Raw genomic sequence first — 15767 nt, forward strand, 5'->3', positions numbered from 1 at the left:
AGTACAGTACCTGTACAGCACAATGCAGTACAGTACAGTACAGCACAGCACACTACAGTACAGTACAGTACAGCCCAGTACAGTACAGTACAGTTCAGTACAGCACAGTACAGCACAGTGCAGTACAGTACCTGTACAGTACAGTACAGTAGAACACAGTACAGTAAATGTATTAATATTTACTTTGTTAATAACATTAGCCACCATTAATAGCATTAGCCACCATTAATAGCATTAGCCACCATTAATAACATTAGCCACCATTAATAGCATTAGCCACCATTAATAACATTAGCCACCATTAATAACATTAGCCACCATTAATAACATTAGCCACCATTAATAACATTAGCCACCATTAATAGCATTAGCCACTATTAATACCATTAGCCACCATTAATAGCATTAGCCGCCATTAATACCATTAGCCACCATTAATAACATTAGCCGCCATTAATAACATTAGCCGCCATTAATAACATTAGCCGCCATTAATAACATTAGCCGCCATTAATAACATTAGCCGCCATTAATAACATTAGCCACCATTAATTAGCCACCATTAATGCCGCCATTAATAGCATTAGCATTAGCCGCCATTAATAACATTAGCCGCCATTAATAACATTAGCCACATTAGCATTAATAACATTAGCCACCATTAATAACATTAGCCGCCATTAATAGCATTAGCCACCATTAATAGCATTAGCCACCATTAATAGCATTAGCCACCATTAATAGCATTAGCCACCATTAATAGCATTAGCTACCATTAATAACATTAGCCACCATTAATAACATTAGCCACCATTAATAACATTAGCCACCATTAATAACATTAGCCACCATTAATAACATTAGCCACCATTAATAGCATTAGCCACCATTAATAACATTAGCCACCATTAATAACATTAGCCACCATTAATAACATTAGCCACCATTAATAGCATTAGCCACCATTAATAGCATTAGCCACCATTAATAACATTAGCTACCATTAATAATATTAGCCACCATTAATAACATTAGCCACCATTAATAACATTAGCCACCATTAATAACATTAGCTACCATTAATAACATTAGCCACCATTAATAACATTAGCCATTAATAACATTAGCTACCATTAATAACATTAGCTACCATTAATAGCATTAGCTACCATTAATAACATTAGCTACCATTAATAACATTAGCCACCATTAATAACATTAGCCACCATTAATAACATTAGCCATTAATAACATTAGCTACCATTAATAACATTAGCTACCATTAATAACATTAGCCACCATTAATAACATTAGCCACCATTAATAACATTAGCCACCATTAATAGCATTAGCCACCATTAATAACATTAGCTACCATTAATAACATTAGCCACCATTAATAACATTAGCCATTAATAACATTAGCCACCAAACAATAACATTAGCCACCATTAATAACATTAATACACCATTAATAACATTAGCCACCATTAATAACGTTAGCCACCATTAATAACATTAGCTACCATTAATAACATTAAGCTACAAATTAATAACATTAGCCACCATTAATAACAGCCATTAATAACAGTGTACCATTAATAACGTTATTACCATTAATAACATTAGCTACCATTAATAACATTATACTATTAATAACATTAGCTACCATTAATAACATTATTACCATTAATAACATTAATACCATTAATAACATTAATACCATTAATAACGTTAATACCATTAATAACATTAGCTACCATTATTATTATTACCATTAATAACATTAGCTACGTAATAACATTAATACACCATTAATAACATTAGCGTAAATTAATAACATTAATACCATTAATAACACGGTAGCCATAAATTAATAACATTAATACCATTAATAACATTAATACCATTAATAACATTAGCCACCATTAATAACATTAATACCATTATTAACATTAATACCAAATTAATAACATTAGCCACAAGTAATAACATTAGCGTACCATTAATAACATTAGCCATTAATAGCGATAGCTACCATTAATAACATTAGCCACCATTAATAACATTAGCCACCATTAATAACATTAATACCATTAATAACATTAGCCACCATTAATAACGGTAGCCACCATTAATAACATTAATACCATTAATAACATTATTACCATTAATAACATTAGCCACCATTAATAACATTAGCCACCATTAATAACATTAGCCGCCATTAATAACATTAGCTACAAGTAATAACATTATTACCAAGTAATAACATTGGCTCACCATTAATAACATTAGCCACCGATAATGGCATTAGCCACCGTTAACTTCAACATTAGCGCATTAATAACGTTAACCACCATTAATAACGTTAGCCATTAATAACGTGGCTACAAATTAATAACATTAGCCACCATTAATAACATTAGCCACCATTAATAACATTAGCCACCATTAATAACATTAGCCACCATTAATAACATTAGCCACCATTAATAACATTAGCCACCATCAATAACATTAGCCACCATTAATAACATTAGCCACCATTAATAACATTAGCCACCATTAATAACATTAGCCACCATTAATAACATTAGCTACCATTAATAACATTAGCCACCATTAATAACATTAGCTACCATTAATAACATTAGCCACCATTAATAGCATTAGCCACCATTAATAACATTAGCTACCATTAATAACATTAGCCACCATTAATAACATTAGCCATTAATAACATTAGCTACCATTAATAACATTAGCTACCATTAATAACATTAGCCACCATTAATAACATTAGCCACCATTAATAACATTAGCCACCATTAATAACATTAGCCACCATTAATAACATTAGCCACCATTAATAACATTAGCTACCATTAATAACATTAATACCATTAATAACATTAATACCATTAATAACATTATACCATTAATAACATTAGCCACCATAACATTAGCCACCATTAATAACATTAGCCACCATTAATAACATTAGCTACCATTAATAACATTAGCCACCATTAATAACATTAGCCACCATTAATAACATTAGCCACCATTAATAACATTAGCTACCATTAATAACATTAGCCACCATTAATAACATTAGCCACCATTAATAACATTAGCCACCATTAATAACATTAGCCATTAATAACATTAGCCACCATTAATAACATTAGCTACCATTCTTTTCCAGTTTTGTTGTCTTTTCAATAATCTTGGGGCTGGCCTTCACAAAGTACTTCTTTGGTCTCTTATGCTTCTTAGGTGTGTTTCCCTGTGAGTGTTCAGAATAACTGGCATCTTCAGGAGTTAATGACATTCTCTTGTTGGAGCATTCACCCATAAGCTCCTGATCAGCCAAGTGAATGGCTGCTGCCAACCTACGATAGTACGGAGTTGGTGATGGATCCCGGTTTACCCCGCCACCAAGTAGGACCTTATGGGTGGGTGTGCCCTCCACACTAGAGGCACCAGCAAGGTGAATGGTACAGTCCCGCCACACTGACTGAGGCGATGTTACTGGACTGTTTTCTGGACTCACACCGGTACTTGAGTCATCAGATATATCTGGATTTTGTAAAGTTTATATCCATTGTCATTTAGAAGGAATTACAAAATTCACAATTTAATTAATTGGGGCAACAGGTGTATGTATCAGTCATGTGTGTTAGACACAACAACAATTTTTTTTAAGATGTTCAAGATTGATCCCACAAAACCACACCCAATTAATGCAATATAAGATACAGTGTAACAGTTACATAAGAACATTTTTAATTTATTACATACACCATGCAATGTTTAATTAATTAAGAGAGATCCAAATGCAAGAGTTACATGTGAATGTAAAAGGCATGCAGTATCATGCAACAAGAGATGAAGATATACAAGGCAATGTATATGACCATGACAGCAGTGGAGAGGAGGCAGCCAATGAGGTGGGAGGAAGGGGACAGAGAAAGAGACACATAAGTGGACGATCATTGAAAGTATACATAAGCTCTTTACAACATGACATACACACTTGTTTATATTACCCTAATGGTACTCCAAAGTGTGTTGTAAACAGTTAACACTCAACTTATAGCAACTATATAGTCCTATGAAGAGATCTATCAGATACACATATTAACACATTAACTCTGGTCTATAACAATGAACCATCTTACTATGACTACCACACTTACCTTGGTCATTAAAGTGCTTCTCATAATCAGACTCATTCCACTTATCAGCTGCGAGAGTAGAAGAGTTGATGGAATTGTTGGCATCTGTCTTATTTGAGGAGGTCATGGATCGGATGAGAATGGAGGAACATCGGACAGCCAGCTCCATGGCGTCCATCCAGCACTTTCCCGCTGCCTGCGATGGGGCTCGGAAGATAAGGTGCGACGAGGGAAGTGGCTGCACGACTGCCCCTGCGTTAGTTCCAACATCCAAATATAGTATTATACAACAACTACCTGTGCTGAACAGCTTTACACTGACACATCAACAGAGAAAAACAATTATGGTAAATTATTTATATTAAAACAAGTATCTCTTGTACAATGTTCAACAAACTCCTCGAGCATCTTCTCACATAATATATCACAAAATTCAATGCCAACTTTCATAATACCTGTAATTACAATATCACAATCAGATGACATAATTTACAGTCACAACCAATAGGTCACTCCTTCCCTGGGCCATCCAAACTGAGGAAGTATCAACCCCTACTGAGATATAACTACTGTAAACACTTGAACCACATGACAGTCAGAGTAACCCAGTTCATGACCAATTTCTCTGTCTCATTCTCACAACAGGCAGCGACCGTCCATATTCCATCCTAATTAGTTCATTTACTTTAATTGTTGCATCACAGTTAGTTGACATGAATAGACCTTGATGTCCTCCCCATTGTTCTTCATGGCTATAGTGTCATCCTCCATTGTTCTTCATGGCTATAGTGTCATCCTCCATTGTTCTTCATGGTTATAGTGCCATCCCTCCATTGTTCTTCATGGCTATAGTGTCAACCCCCATTGTTCTTCATGGCTATAGTGTCATCCCCCATTGTTCTTCATGGCTATAGTGTCATCTCCATTGTTCTTCATGGCTATAGTGTCATCCCCCATTGTTCTTCATGGCTATAGTGTCATCTCCATTGTTCTTCATGGCTATAGTGTCATCCCCCATTGTTCTTTTATGGCTATAGTGTCATCCCCATTGATCTTCATGGCTATAGTGTCATCCCTCCATTGTTCTTCATGGCTATAGTGTCATCCTCCATTGTTCTTCATGGCTAGTGTCATCCCCCATTGTTCTTCATGGCTATAGTGTCATCTCCCATTGTTCTCCATGGCTATAGTGTCATCTCCCATTGTTCTCCATGGCTATAGTGTCATCCCCATTGTTCTCCATGGCTATAGTGTCATCTCCCATTGTTCTCCATGGCTATAGTGTCATCCTCCATTGTTCTCCATGGCTATAGTGTCATCCCCCATTGTTCTTCATGGCTATAGTGTCATCCCCCATTGTTCTCCATGGCTATAGTGTCATCCCCCATTGTTCTTCATGGCTATAGTGTCATCCCTCCATTGTTCTTCATGGCTATAGTGTCATCTCTCCATTGTTCTTCATGGCTATAGTGTCAGTGCTGTACACTAGCCCAGAGTAACTAGGAAAACCTCAGATGTTTGGTCAAGCAACACTTACCCTTCTCTCACCTAACCAGTGTTGTGAGCATTACTTTATAAAAATAACGCCATTACTGTTACTTGGTAGAAAATGTAAAACCGTTACCACTGCCGTTACAATTTCAAGAAGTAACTTGTTACTGTTGGTTACTTTGTGTGTACGAGATATTGGTCGTATTAGTACAGTCTCTCCTTGACTCACGACGGGGTTCCGCCCAGACGACCGGGACGTAAGTCGAAAAGGCGAAAATAATACATAGAAAATCTAAAATGGGTGTCTCTTTTTCTTCTCAGCACCACGAGAACTCTCACTTTTACGCTTGCCAGCCATTTTTAAGGGAATTACAAACAAAAATTTTGTCAGTACACAGCGCGATCACTAACGTCGGGACTCAAAAATACGTAATGCGAAAAATATTTTATACGACCACGGCCGTCGTATGTTCGGGTTGTCGTAAGTTGAGGAGGAGACACCGTACACTAGAGCAAAATTGTGTAAATTACAATTGGTTTAATAACAAAACAATACAAACATTAATTCCTTTATTTCTATTTTTCTTCCATAATTATTGTATCAAACACTTGTTAGATACAATAAAGGAATTGAATAAAAATATTTTCTTAATATATTTCAAACATATTTATTATGTTTTAATATATAACTGTCATAACCGAAAAGTTTGGAAATTATTCCACCGCAACGTGGAAAGACATCCGACATTTCCACATCCACGACGGATGCACAATTGTTTTCCGCGCCACGTTGCCAAGATTCCACAAAGAGCAACACTGCTGTGTAAGTGTAACAGGACTTGACAGGAAGTGACAGCAGCAAAACATGATGGCCACTGTACAGTATTCAGTTACTCGTGTCGAGTTTTTCCAATGTTGATATATATTTATTAAAATATAAAAGTAATGATTGACAATTGGAATTATCCACATAAGTAACGCTGTTACCAATATCGTTACAAATTTTCTTAAGTAGCAGCATTACTGCAATTGTTACATAAAAAGTAACAGTGTTACTAATAACGGCTTTACTCCCAACACTGCACCTAACCCAGGACACAATGGCGAGAGGTAAGCATGTTACCACTGTACAGTACTGAGCACATCAACAGGTTCTGACCAATAACCTGCCTCAACTCACAAGAAATGTACAGTGAACCCTCGAAGATCCGGACTAAAAAGTCGATTGTCCGAATCTTCCGGCTAATAATAAATGATATAAGAAACACCCAAAATACAGCACTAATGTAGTGATAAACAAATTACTGTATATAAACCATGACTTTACCTGTGATAACATAATAAGAAACATTGTATCATTACTAGAGTCAATGAAATAATATTACCACAAACAACAACTGTTTATGTTTCCCACCTCCTCGGGCACCAAGCAACTGACGGGTCAAGCAGCATCCACGGGCCTAAAATATTTTTGCTCTGGTTTGGTAATGTTTCTTAGGGAAGCTTCTAGGAGGCTTCAGCCCAGAACCCCCAAAGTTTTTGTCCGGATCTTCCGAAATCCGGATTTCCCGGGTCCGGATCTTCGAGGGTTTACCGTACTGTACTATGCATGATAGAACACCACAAAACAAGTTTTCCTCTGTTTTAAACTTACTAAATGTTGTCCCTTGTAACCTAAACTGAGGTATAATTAATGACCACAAACTGTACACTCACCCATTGTTTCCCCCTCAGGTCCCTTGGTGGCCCAGATAGACTGTTCAAGAGGATGGAAGAGCTTGAAACAGAATCCATCCTTTTTTGATGGCCGCTCAATCAATTCACATGTGTTAAGTAACACTGTCCCCACCCAGTGGCTGCTCTGTAGGAAGATGTGGAGGGTTAACATTTGTCTCATCTTACAGTAAGGTCTTCTCTCTACACCCATAAGGTGGCAGCACAAAGTGTGTGTTATGGTCCCAACAGTACAACCTTCTGTTTGATGAACTTCATAGCTGACTGATTTAGGAATAAAAACCACTCCATTAAACTGATGAAGCACCACTTGACTACCAGGAGACACAAATGTATGAAAACAACAACTGAATCACAGAGTACAAGTGAAGTGTAAGATACTGTACAGTATAGGTGAAGTGTAAAATACTGTACAGTATAAGTGAAATGTAAGATACTGTACAGTATAGGTGAAGTGTAAGATACTGTACAGTATAGGTGAAATGTAAGATACTGTACAGTATAGGTGAAGTGTAAGATACTGTACAGTATAGGTGAAGTGTAAAATACTGTACAGTATAAGTGAAATGTAAGATACTGTACAGTATAGGTGAAGTGTAAGATACTGTACAGTATAGGTGAAATGTAAGATACTGTACAGTATAGGTGAAGTGTAAGATACTGTACAGTATAGGTGAAGTGTAAGATACTGTACAGTATAGGTGAAGTGTAAAATACTGTACAGTATAAGTGAAATGTAAGATACTGTACAGTATAGGTGAAGTGAAAGATACTGTACAGTATAGGTGAAATGTAAGATACTGTACAGTATAGGTGAAGTGTAAGATACAGTATAGGTGAAGTGTATAGGTGAAGTGTATACTGTACAGTATAGGTGAAGTGTATGTAGTATACTGTACAGTATAGGTGAAGTGTAAAGTATATAAGTGAAATGTAAGATACTGTACAGTATAGGTGAAGTGAAAGATACTGTACAGTATAGGTGAAATGTAAGATACTGTACAGTATAGGTGAAGTGTAAGATACTGTACAGTATAGGTGAAGTGTAAGATACTGTACAGTATAGGTGAAGTGTAAGATACTGTACAGTATAGGTGAAGTGTAAGATACTGTACAGTATAGGTGAAGTGTAAGATACTGTACAGTATAGGTGAAGTGTAAGATACTGTACAGTATAGGTGAAGTGTAAGGTACTGTACAGTATAGGTGAAGTGTAAGATACTGTACAGTACAGGTGAAGTGTAAGATACTGTACAGTACAGGTGAAGTGTAAGATAATGTACAGTACAGGTGATAATAATGAAGGTAAATACCTGTAGTGTGTCACCAGCACTGTACCTCTGGTCTATGCTACATGGTAACTGCCAGAGGGGATATTCATCAGTTGATGGACTATGTTGAAATTTATTTTGAAAATAACCACAATAACTTTGCTGTGTAAAATACTGCACAGCACTGTACTGTACACTGTTGTGTTAACTCTGATCTTATTACAGCATACTGCACAGCACTGTACTGTACACTGCTGTGTTAACTCTGATCTTAATACAGCATACTGCACAGCACTGTACTGTACACTGCTGTGTTAACTCTGATCTTAATACAGTATAGTGAACAGCACTGTACTGTACACTGCTGTGTTAACTCTGATCTTAATACAGTATAGTGAACAGCACTGTACTGTACTGTACACTGCTGTGTTAACTCTGATCTTAATACAGTACAGTAACAGCACTGTACTGTACTATACACTGCTGTGTTAACTCTGATCTTAATACAGTATAGTGAACAGCACTGTACTGTACTGCTGTGTTAACTACAATACAGTATAGTGAACAGCACTGTACTGTACTATACACTGCTGTGTTAACTCTGATCTTAATACAGTATAGTGAACAGCACTGTACTGTACTGTATAGTGAACAGCACTGTACTGTACACTGCTGTGTTAACTCTGATCTTAATACAGTATAGTGAACAGCACTGTACTGTACTATACACTGCTGTGTTAACTCTGATCTTAATACAGTATAGTGAACAGCACTGTACTGTACTACACTGCTGTGTTAACTCTGATCTTAATACAGTATAGTGAACAGCACTGTACTGTACACACTGCTGTGTTAACTCTGATCTTAATACAGTATAGTGAACAGCACTGTACTGTACTATACACTGCTGTGTTAACTCTGATCTTAATACAGTATAGTGAACAGCACTGTACTGTACTATACACTGCTGTGTTAACTCTGATCTTAATACAGTATAGTGAACAGCACTGTACTGTACACTGCTGTGTTAACTCTGATCTTAATACAGTATAGTGAACAGCACTGTACTGTACTATACACTGCTGTGTTAACTCTGATCTTAATACAGTATAGTGAACAGCACTGTACTGTACTATACACTGCTGTGTTAACTCTGATCTTAATACAGTATAGTGAACAGCACTGTACTGTACTATACACTGCTGTGTTAACTCTGATCTTAATACAGTATAGTGAACAGCACTGTACTGTACTATACACTGCTGTGTTAACTCTGATCTTAATACAGTATAGTGAACAGCACTGTACTGTACTACTGCTGTGTTAACTCTGATCTTAATACAGTATAGTGAACAGCACTGTACTGTACACTGCTGTGTTAACTCTGATCTTAATACAGTATAGTGAACAGCACTGTACTGTACTATACACTGCTGTGTTAACTCTGATCTTAATACAGTATAGTGAACAGCACTGTACTGTACTGTACACTGCTGTGTTAACTCTGATCTTAATACAGTATAGTGAACAGCACTGTACTGTACTATACACTGCTGTGTTAACTCTGATCTTAATACAGTATAGTGAACAGCACTGTACTGTACTATACACTGTATGTATAGCTGTACTGTTCTTAATGACTGTATAGTGAACAGCACTGTACTGTACTATACACTGCTGTGTTAACTCTGATCTTAATACAGTATAGTGAACAGCACTGTACTGTACACTGCTGTGTTAACTCTGATCTTAATACAGTATAGTGAACAGCACTGTACTGTACTATACACTGCTGTGTTAACTCTGATCTTAATACAGTATAGTGAACAGCACTGTACTATACACTGCTGTGTTAACTCTGATCTTAATACAGTATAGTGAACAGCACTGTACTTACAATGTTCACCAAAAGAGACCTGACTACAGTACAGTACTTGGGTTATAATTATGTCACTGTACAATATCTTACTAACAACTAGGTACACAACTGTGGGTGGACACTAACACTAAGATTATTAATGGCAAAATTCAAGTTGTTTTGTACGATAAAAAAAAAGGCCTCATAACTCAGTGGTGATGGGTACAGTAAAAGGCCTCATAACTCAGTGGTGATGGGTACAGTAAAAGGCCTCATAACTCAGTGGTGATGGGTACAGTAAAAGGCCTCATAACTCAGTGATGATGGGTACAGTAAAAGGCCTCATAACTCAGTGGTGATGGGTACAGTGAAAGAACAACTTATTTCTCCCCTACAGTACTGTATGCTGTACAGTATCTTAGTCTGGCAGTTTTGATCTGTGATGTTATCTTGGCTGCCATATTATAATTTATGGCCATGAGAGATGACAGCCAATATTCACTGATGCTAACATCTATAACTCTCACTCTCCTTAACTATAGATCAACCTTATGTATTTCCTCTCACTGTGACCCGTGATAACTGGTGACTACCATCCCCCATGTTAGAGAAGACCCCCCCCTTACCTTGACTTTGGCACTCTTATAGAGGAGTAACATGCCAGGCTTGAGCACACACCACAGCTTGGTCCATCCTTTGAGTGAGCCGCGCACCTTGAGCCAGTCAGCCAGCACCACCACCGCCGGGTCCTTCAGCGTGCTCAACAGCTCCCTAGCCACACGCTTCTTCTCCCGCCGGTACTTCCGTCGCTGATCTTTGTAAGATTCCTTCCGGGAGAGAGGGAAAGCCTGCAGGCCAGAGAGGACAATTAAAACAAGGAAAAAACTACAGTCACAATTGACTAGTGAAGTAATACATTACAAATATAATATGTCTTAACAAGTCAGTTGTCACTTTTGGGCAGCTTGTAGGCCAAGTACAGTATTAAACAAAATGGACAATAAAGTAAGTTAAAAAATAATATAAAAATTCGGAGATAAAACACGTACAATTATCACACATTTATCTCATATCTGTTTCCTCTGATAAACTGAGTTGATTATAAACACTCTGTAGTGCTGAAGTCTGACTTCCCTTTACAGCAAATGGCAACTCTTATAATCAGTGTTTTTTTAAACCCTAGTGAACTAAAGTACAGTACAGTATAAAATATATTTATAAATATTCCTGTGGCTATTACAGTTTATTCACTTGTTCCTTTATCAATTTTTTTTCTTAATAAAACATATCTGAGTTTGTCTTATTTGTCTTTCAGTAGTTATCAAGATCTGTTCTGCATCTCCCACATGATCCGTCGAGCAAAGATGATGTAAACATTCTTCTCACATCAAACAACACCTCGACCACCTCATAACTCTATTAACACTGTCTAACATAATATTCTCCAATGTCAAAGTAAAAAAAAATAGTCATTACTGTATTTTTTTCTTGTCGTACTTTATAGTCTTCTGTAATATTTATAGTACTTCAAATTTATATTAATAAATCAGAATAATTTTTATACTGTATTGTACTGCAACTTAAACCTCCTGAATAAATTAATGCACCAGCTTCAAAAACACTCCCACAAGTAGTTCACATTCATAAAGAGTATTTAACTAACTTAACAATACATTAATAAATAAGAGAAAATTTGAATGATATCAACACATGATTCATTCTTATAAAATATTCCTCAGTGAACTACAAATGTACTGTATAATAAAAGTGTCCCCTAAAGTCTCACTACTGAACCATCCATGCCATAATGTTATCACCAAGAACAATCAAGCATAATTTTTTATTTAAATAACAAGTAATAATTAATTAAATGAAACACTATTGACTACAGGCATTTCCCAAGTTATGAATGAGTTATGTTCCTGGACTCCTGAAGTCAGAGCACAACCTGCCTATAAAAAACAACAATAATATCTCATGCAGTACATAACAAATAATGTAAACACTGTCAATAAAGTAACGTTAAGCAATATAGAATAATGAAAGTAATATTAGAAATGGGACTTTAATTTCATATTTTTATAAGTCGGACGGTCATAACTTGGGAACTACTGTAATCTGTTTTGTTGGTCACGTAAATTCACAATAACTTCCCCTGAACATGCAGTAGTCCTCACTGTGAGGGTAGTAAATAAGATACAGGTATATGATAACCCGCCACAGGTGACACCTCACCCATGTCTTAAACTGAATCTCTAGAAACAATCCCACAGTATTATGACTGAGAAACAGGTCAGCTGCAGGTCCACACTGTAACGCTCCTACACAGAACCTTCCTTGGCTAGGGCGCTTTATTTTTGTTTTATCGATTAATTTTATTGGCAATTCATTACATGTACTGTACAGTAGTACCCCGATTTACGCGGTCAATTGAACCCACGAGGTACAGCGTAAAGTGAACAACAGAACATATGGGATTAATTCCAATAGAGACTGGCCCGACCCCCAAACTCCACTTTTTGACGACACACAACTATGTTGTAGTAAAAATATTATCTTAACTTTATGATGGTATGCACACACAATTAATAATTAAGAGAAATATCAATAATATTAGTTTTTTTAACACTTACATTACCGTAGTAGAAAAGATGACTGGGCACACAGGGATGGGGGGTTGGTTCCGAGGCAGAGGGCAGATTATTGGCCCTCACCTGTATCACTTGTATCAATTGTATCACTATCCACCACATAGGCTTGCAGGGCCTCTTTGTCAAACCCCTCAAAGTCCATATAAGTCCATATCCTCACTATAATTATCACTATCACTGACTTGGGCCGGCTGTGGTGGGTGGCGGGCGAAGAACTCGGTAATGTTTTGATGACTGGGCGACCTTGTGCGCACCCTGCAGTAAAGTAAACCCATTATTCACCAAATAACCGACCAGCCGCGGCAGCACTCATCCCGTCCTTTAACTTGTCTAATAATTCAACTTTCTTTGTCAGGGTCATCACTGACTTCTGCCTTTTACATTTCACTCCACTAGCACTGACACTAGGCAGTCTTTTAGGGGATATTTTCACACAAAAACACTAAAGTTTTGAAAGTACAACACCAGCTGCTGCGGGAAAAGGCTCGCAAGCTAGCCTCATACCATAGGCAACATTTGCTTACTGCGAATTGCAAGTATCTACTGTACAGGTATGTATACCCACTAAAAAATTATTGGTCACCCTTACGGCGTGATACAATATGACACGGGTGCCGAATAATTTTTCGTGGGTGCACAAACAATAATTACAGGTTAAACACTTATCATGTACTGTACTGTACTGTACTGTACTGTAATGTACAGTACAGTACATGGCATAATTAGGGAGTTACTATAATGTTTCTTCTGTTTTTCTTCTCTCTGCTGGCAAATAATAATTTACTGTCACTTTGCTTTTGGTCCATTAATTTAAAATTTGGCAGCGTTGTACCTTGTCCAAACACTCTCATGGCACTATTATTTTTCTTATTTCTGGCCTTTTTAAGGATCTTACAGATCAAAGTCAAACACCCCAAAACATATAGTACTGTACAGGTATCCCCTTATTTACAATAGGGTAGTGTTCCTCAGAACTCAAACACAAACTGAATTAACGTAAATCATGAGCCTTTTAACATGGATTTCAATGGGAAACCTTCATGGCCTGCTGACACAGACATGTAATACAGAGAAAATGATCCCACACTAATTAAAAAAACGCACATCACATTAATGATAATAAGCTCACTCCTTCCCCTCTCTGAGGCCACTTAACACTATCTCCTGAGACACAGTCTTCCTTGAAGTCTTGGCTCTCTCAAAGGTGAGAGACTCAGCTTGGTAACCATTTTTAAAGTAACATAATTACTGTACCATACACTGATCACTTCATTGTCACCAAAACAGATTAATATCTGAATGACAATGTTTCCTCTCACCAATAACAGCAAAGTATCACAGTGATCACAAGGTTATGCAATGATTAATAATTAATGATCACGGAACAAAGTGCGGGACTGTGGTTCGCACGGTGACCAAGAGGTGGCATGTGGGTTGGTGAACTGCACGGAGGATGGTAAAGCAGTTTCTGTACGTACAGTGAACCCTCGGTAAACGAACGCCTCGGTTAACGAAATTTCGGTTAATGAATTACCTTCCATAAGATTCTTCACTTCGGTTAACGACAAAATTTCAGTTAACGAATTCCTTACGAATTTTTCCCAACATGTTTTCGCCTGCTTTTGCCTGCTCACCAGCTGTACTGTAGTATTAGTCTGCCAATACAGTAATCGGTTTTAGGGCTTAAATTCATTACCATTTGAGTTAATATCAAGAAAGTTGTACTATTCAATAATTTTCCAAGTCTTATATTAAAGTTTTTAGTCAATTTGACAATTATTTAACATAATTGAAGTACAGGGAACTAGTTTTTAGCATGCCAAACAGCCACTTGACTCATCCAAAATGGCATCAGTGTGTGTCTCTGCTCAGTGGAGGAACCATCTTGCTTGAGACTCTCTTCAACATAAACTATTTTTATGTTTTTACAGTACAGTATAGTCTGGATTTACGCGGTTTTTTTTTACACGTTTGGTCATTTACGCGGCACCTTGCCAGAATGAAATGTTTTAATTACGCGGTAAATTTCATCATTTACGCGGGTGAAGTATAATTTTACTGAAGATATTTGTTTTTAGCTCATAAAATACATAATTTAAATTGCTGGAATTCTTATAAGATGGTGATTATCTTAAATATAAACATCACAAAATTTGCATTAGACATACAAATTTTAGATCCAATGTAAGAATTTTATTTGAAAGAGCAAAAATTTTATCTTTTGTGCAAAATATATGATGTTTTTATTCCAAATATTCCTTGTCTTGAAAGGAATCCAGCAATGTCAATTATATTATCCTAACTTTAGTCTGAGGTATTATTTATTACTAAAAATGTAAGCCTATTGTTTTCACCAAAACATTTCTCAGAGAGGGAGGAGCCAGCGAGCGTGGGAAGAAAGGGGGGGGGGAGTTAGAGTCCATTATTTGAATGGACATTAACCGGGCGACTGTATTTCTCTTAAATATTAATTGTGTGTGCGTACCATCATAAAATTAAGATGTTATTTTTACTACAACGTAGGCATTGTGTCGGAAAAAGTGGAGTTTGGGGGTCGGCCCAGTCTCTATTTCAATTA

At 36.7% G+C, this 15767-nt stretch overlaps 1 protein-coding gene across 3 annotated transcripts in view; it reads right to left on the reverse strand.

The window, feature by feature from the left end:
* The window catches only part of LOC121857438 (oxysterol-binding protein-related protein 8-like), a gene marked incomplete at its 3' end in the record, with an annotated part of 136064 nt that overhangs the window by 33287 nt on the left and 87010 nt on the right, over positions 1–15767 (reverse strand). Inside the window, 4 exon segments of one of the 3 annotated variants that reach the window (XM_042353488.1) lie at positions 3199–3585; positions 4206–4436; positions 7392–7536; positions 11165–11365. In XM_042353488.1, coding sequence (XP_042209422.1) covers positions 3199–3585; positions 4206–4436; positions 7392–7536; positions 11165–11365 — 964 coding nt within the window. 3 annotated transcript variants of the gene reach the window in all.

The sequence above is a fragment of the Homarus americanus genome, unplaced genomic scaffold, assembly GCF_018991925.1.
Source record: "Homarus americanus isolate GMGI-L3 unplaced genomic scaffold, GMGI_Hamer_2.0 scaffold2796, whole genome shotgun sequence".
NCBI classification, from domain to species: domain Eukaryota; kingdom Metazoa; phylum Arthropoda; class Malacostraca; order Decapoda; family Nephropidae; genus Homarus; species Homarus americanus.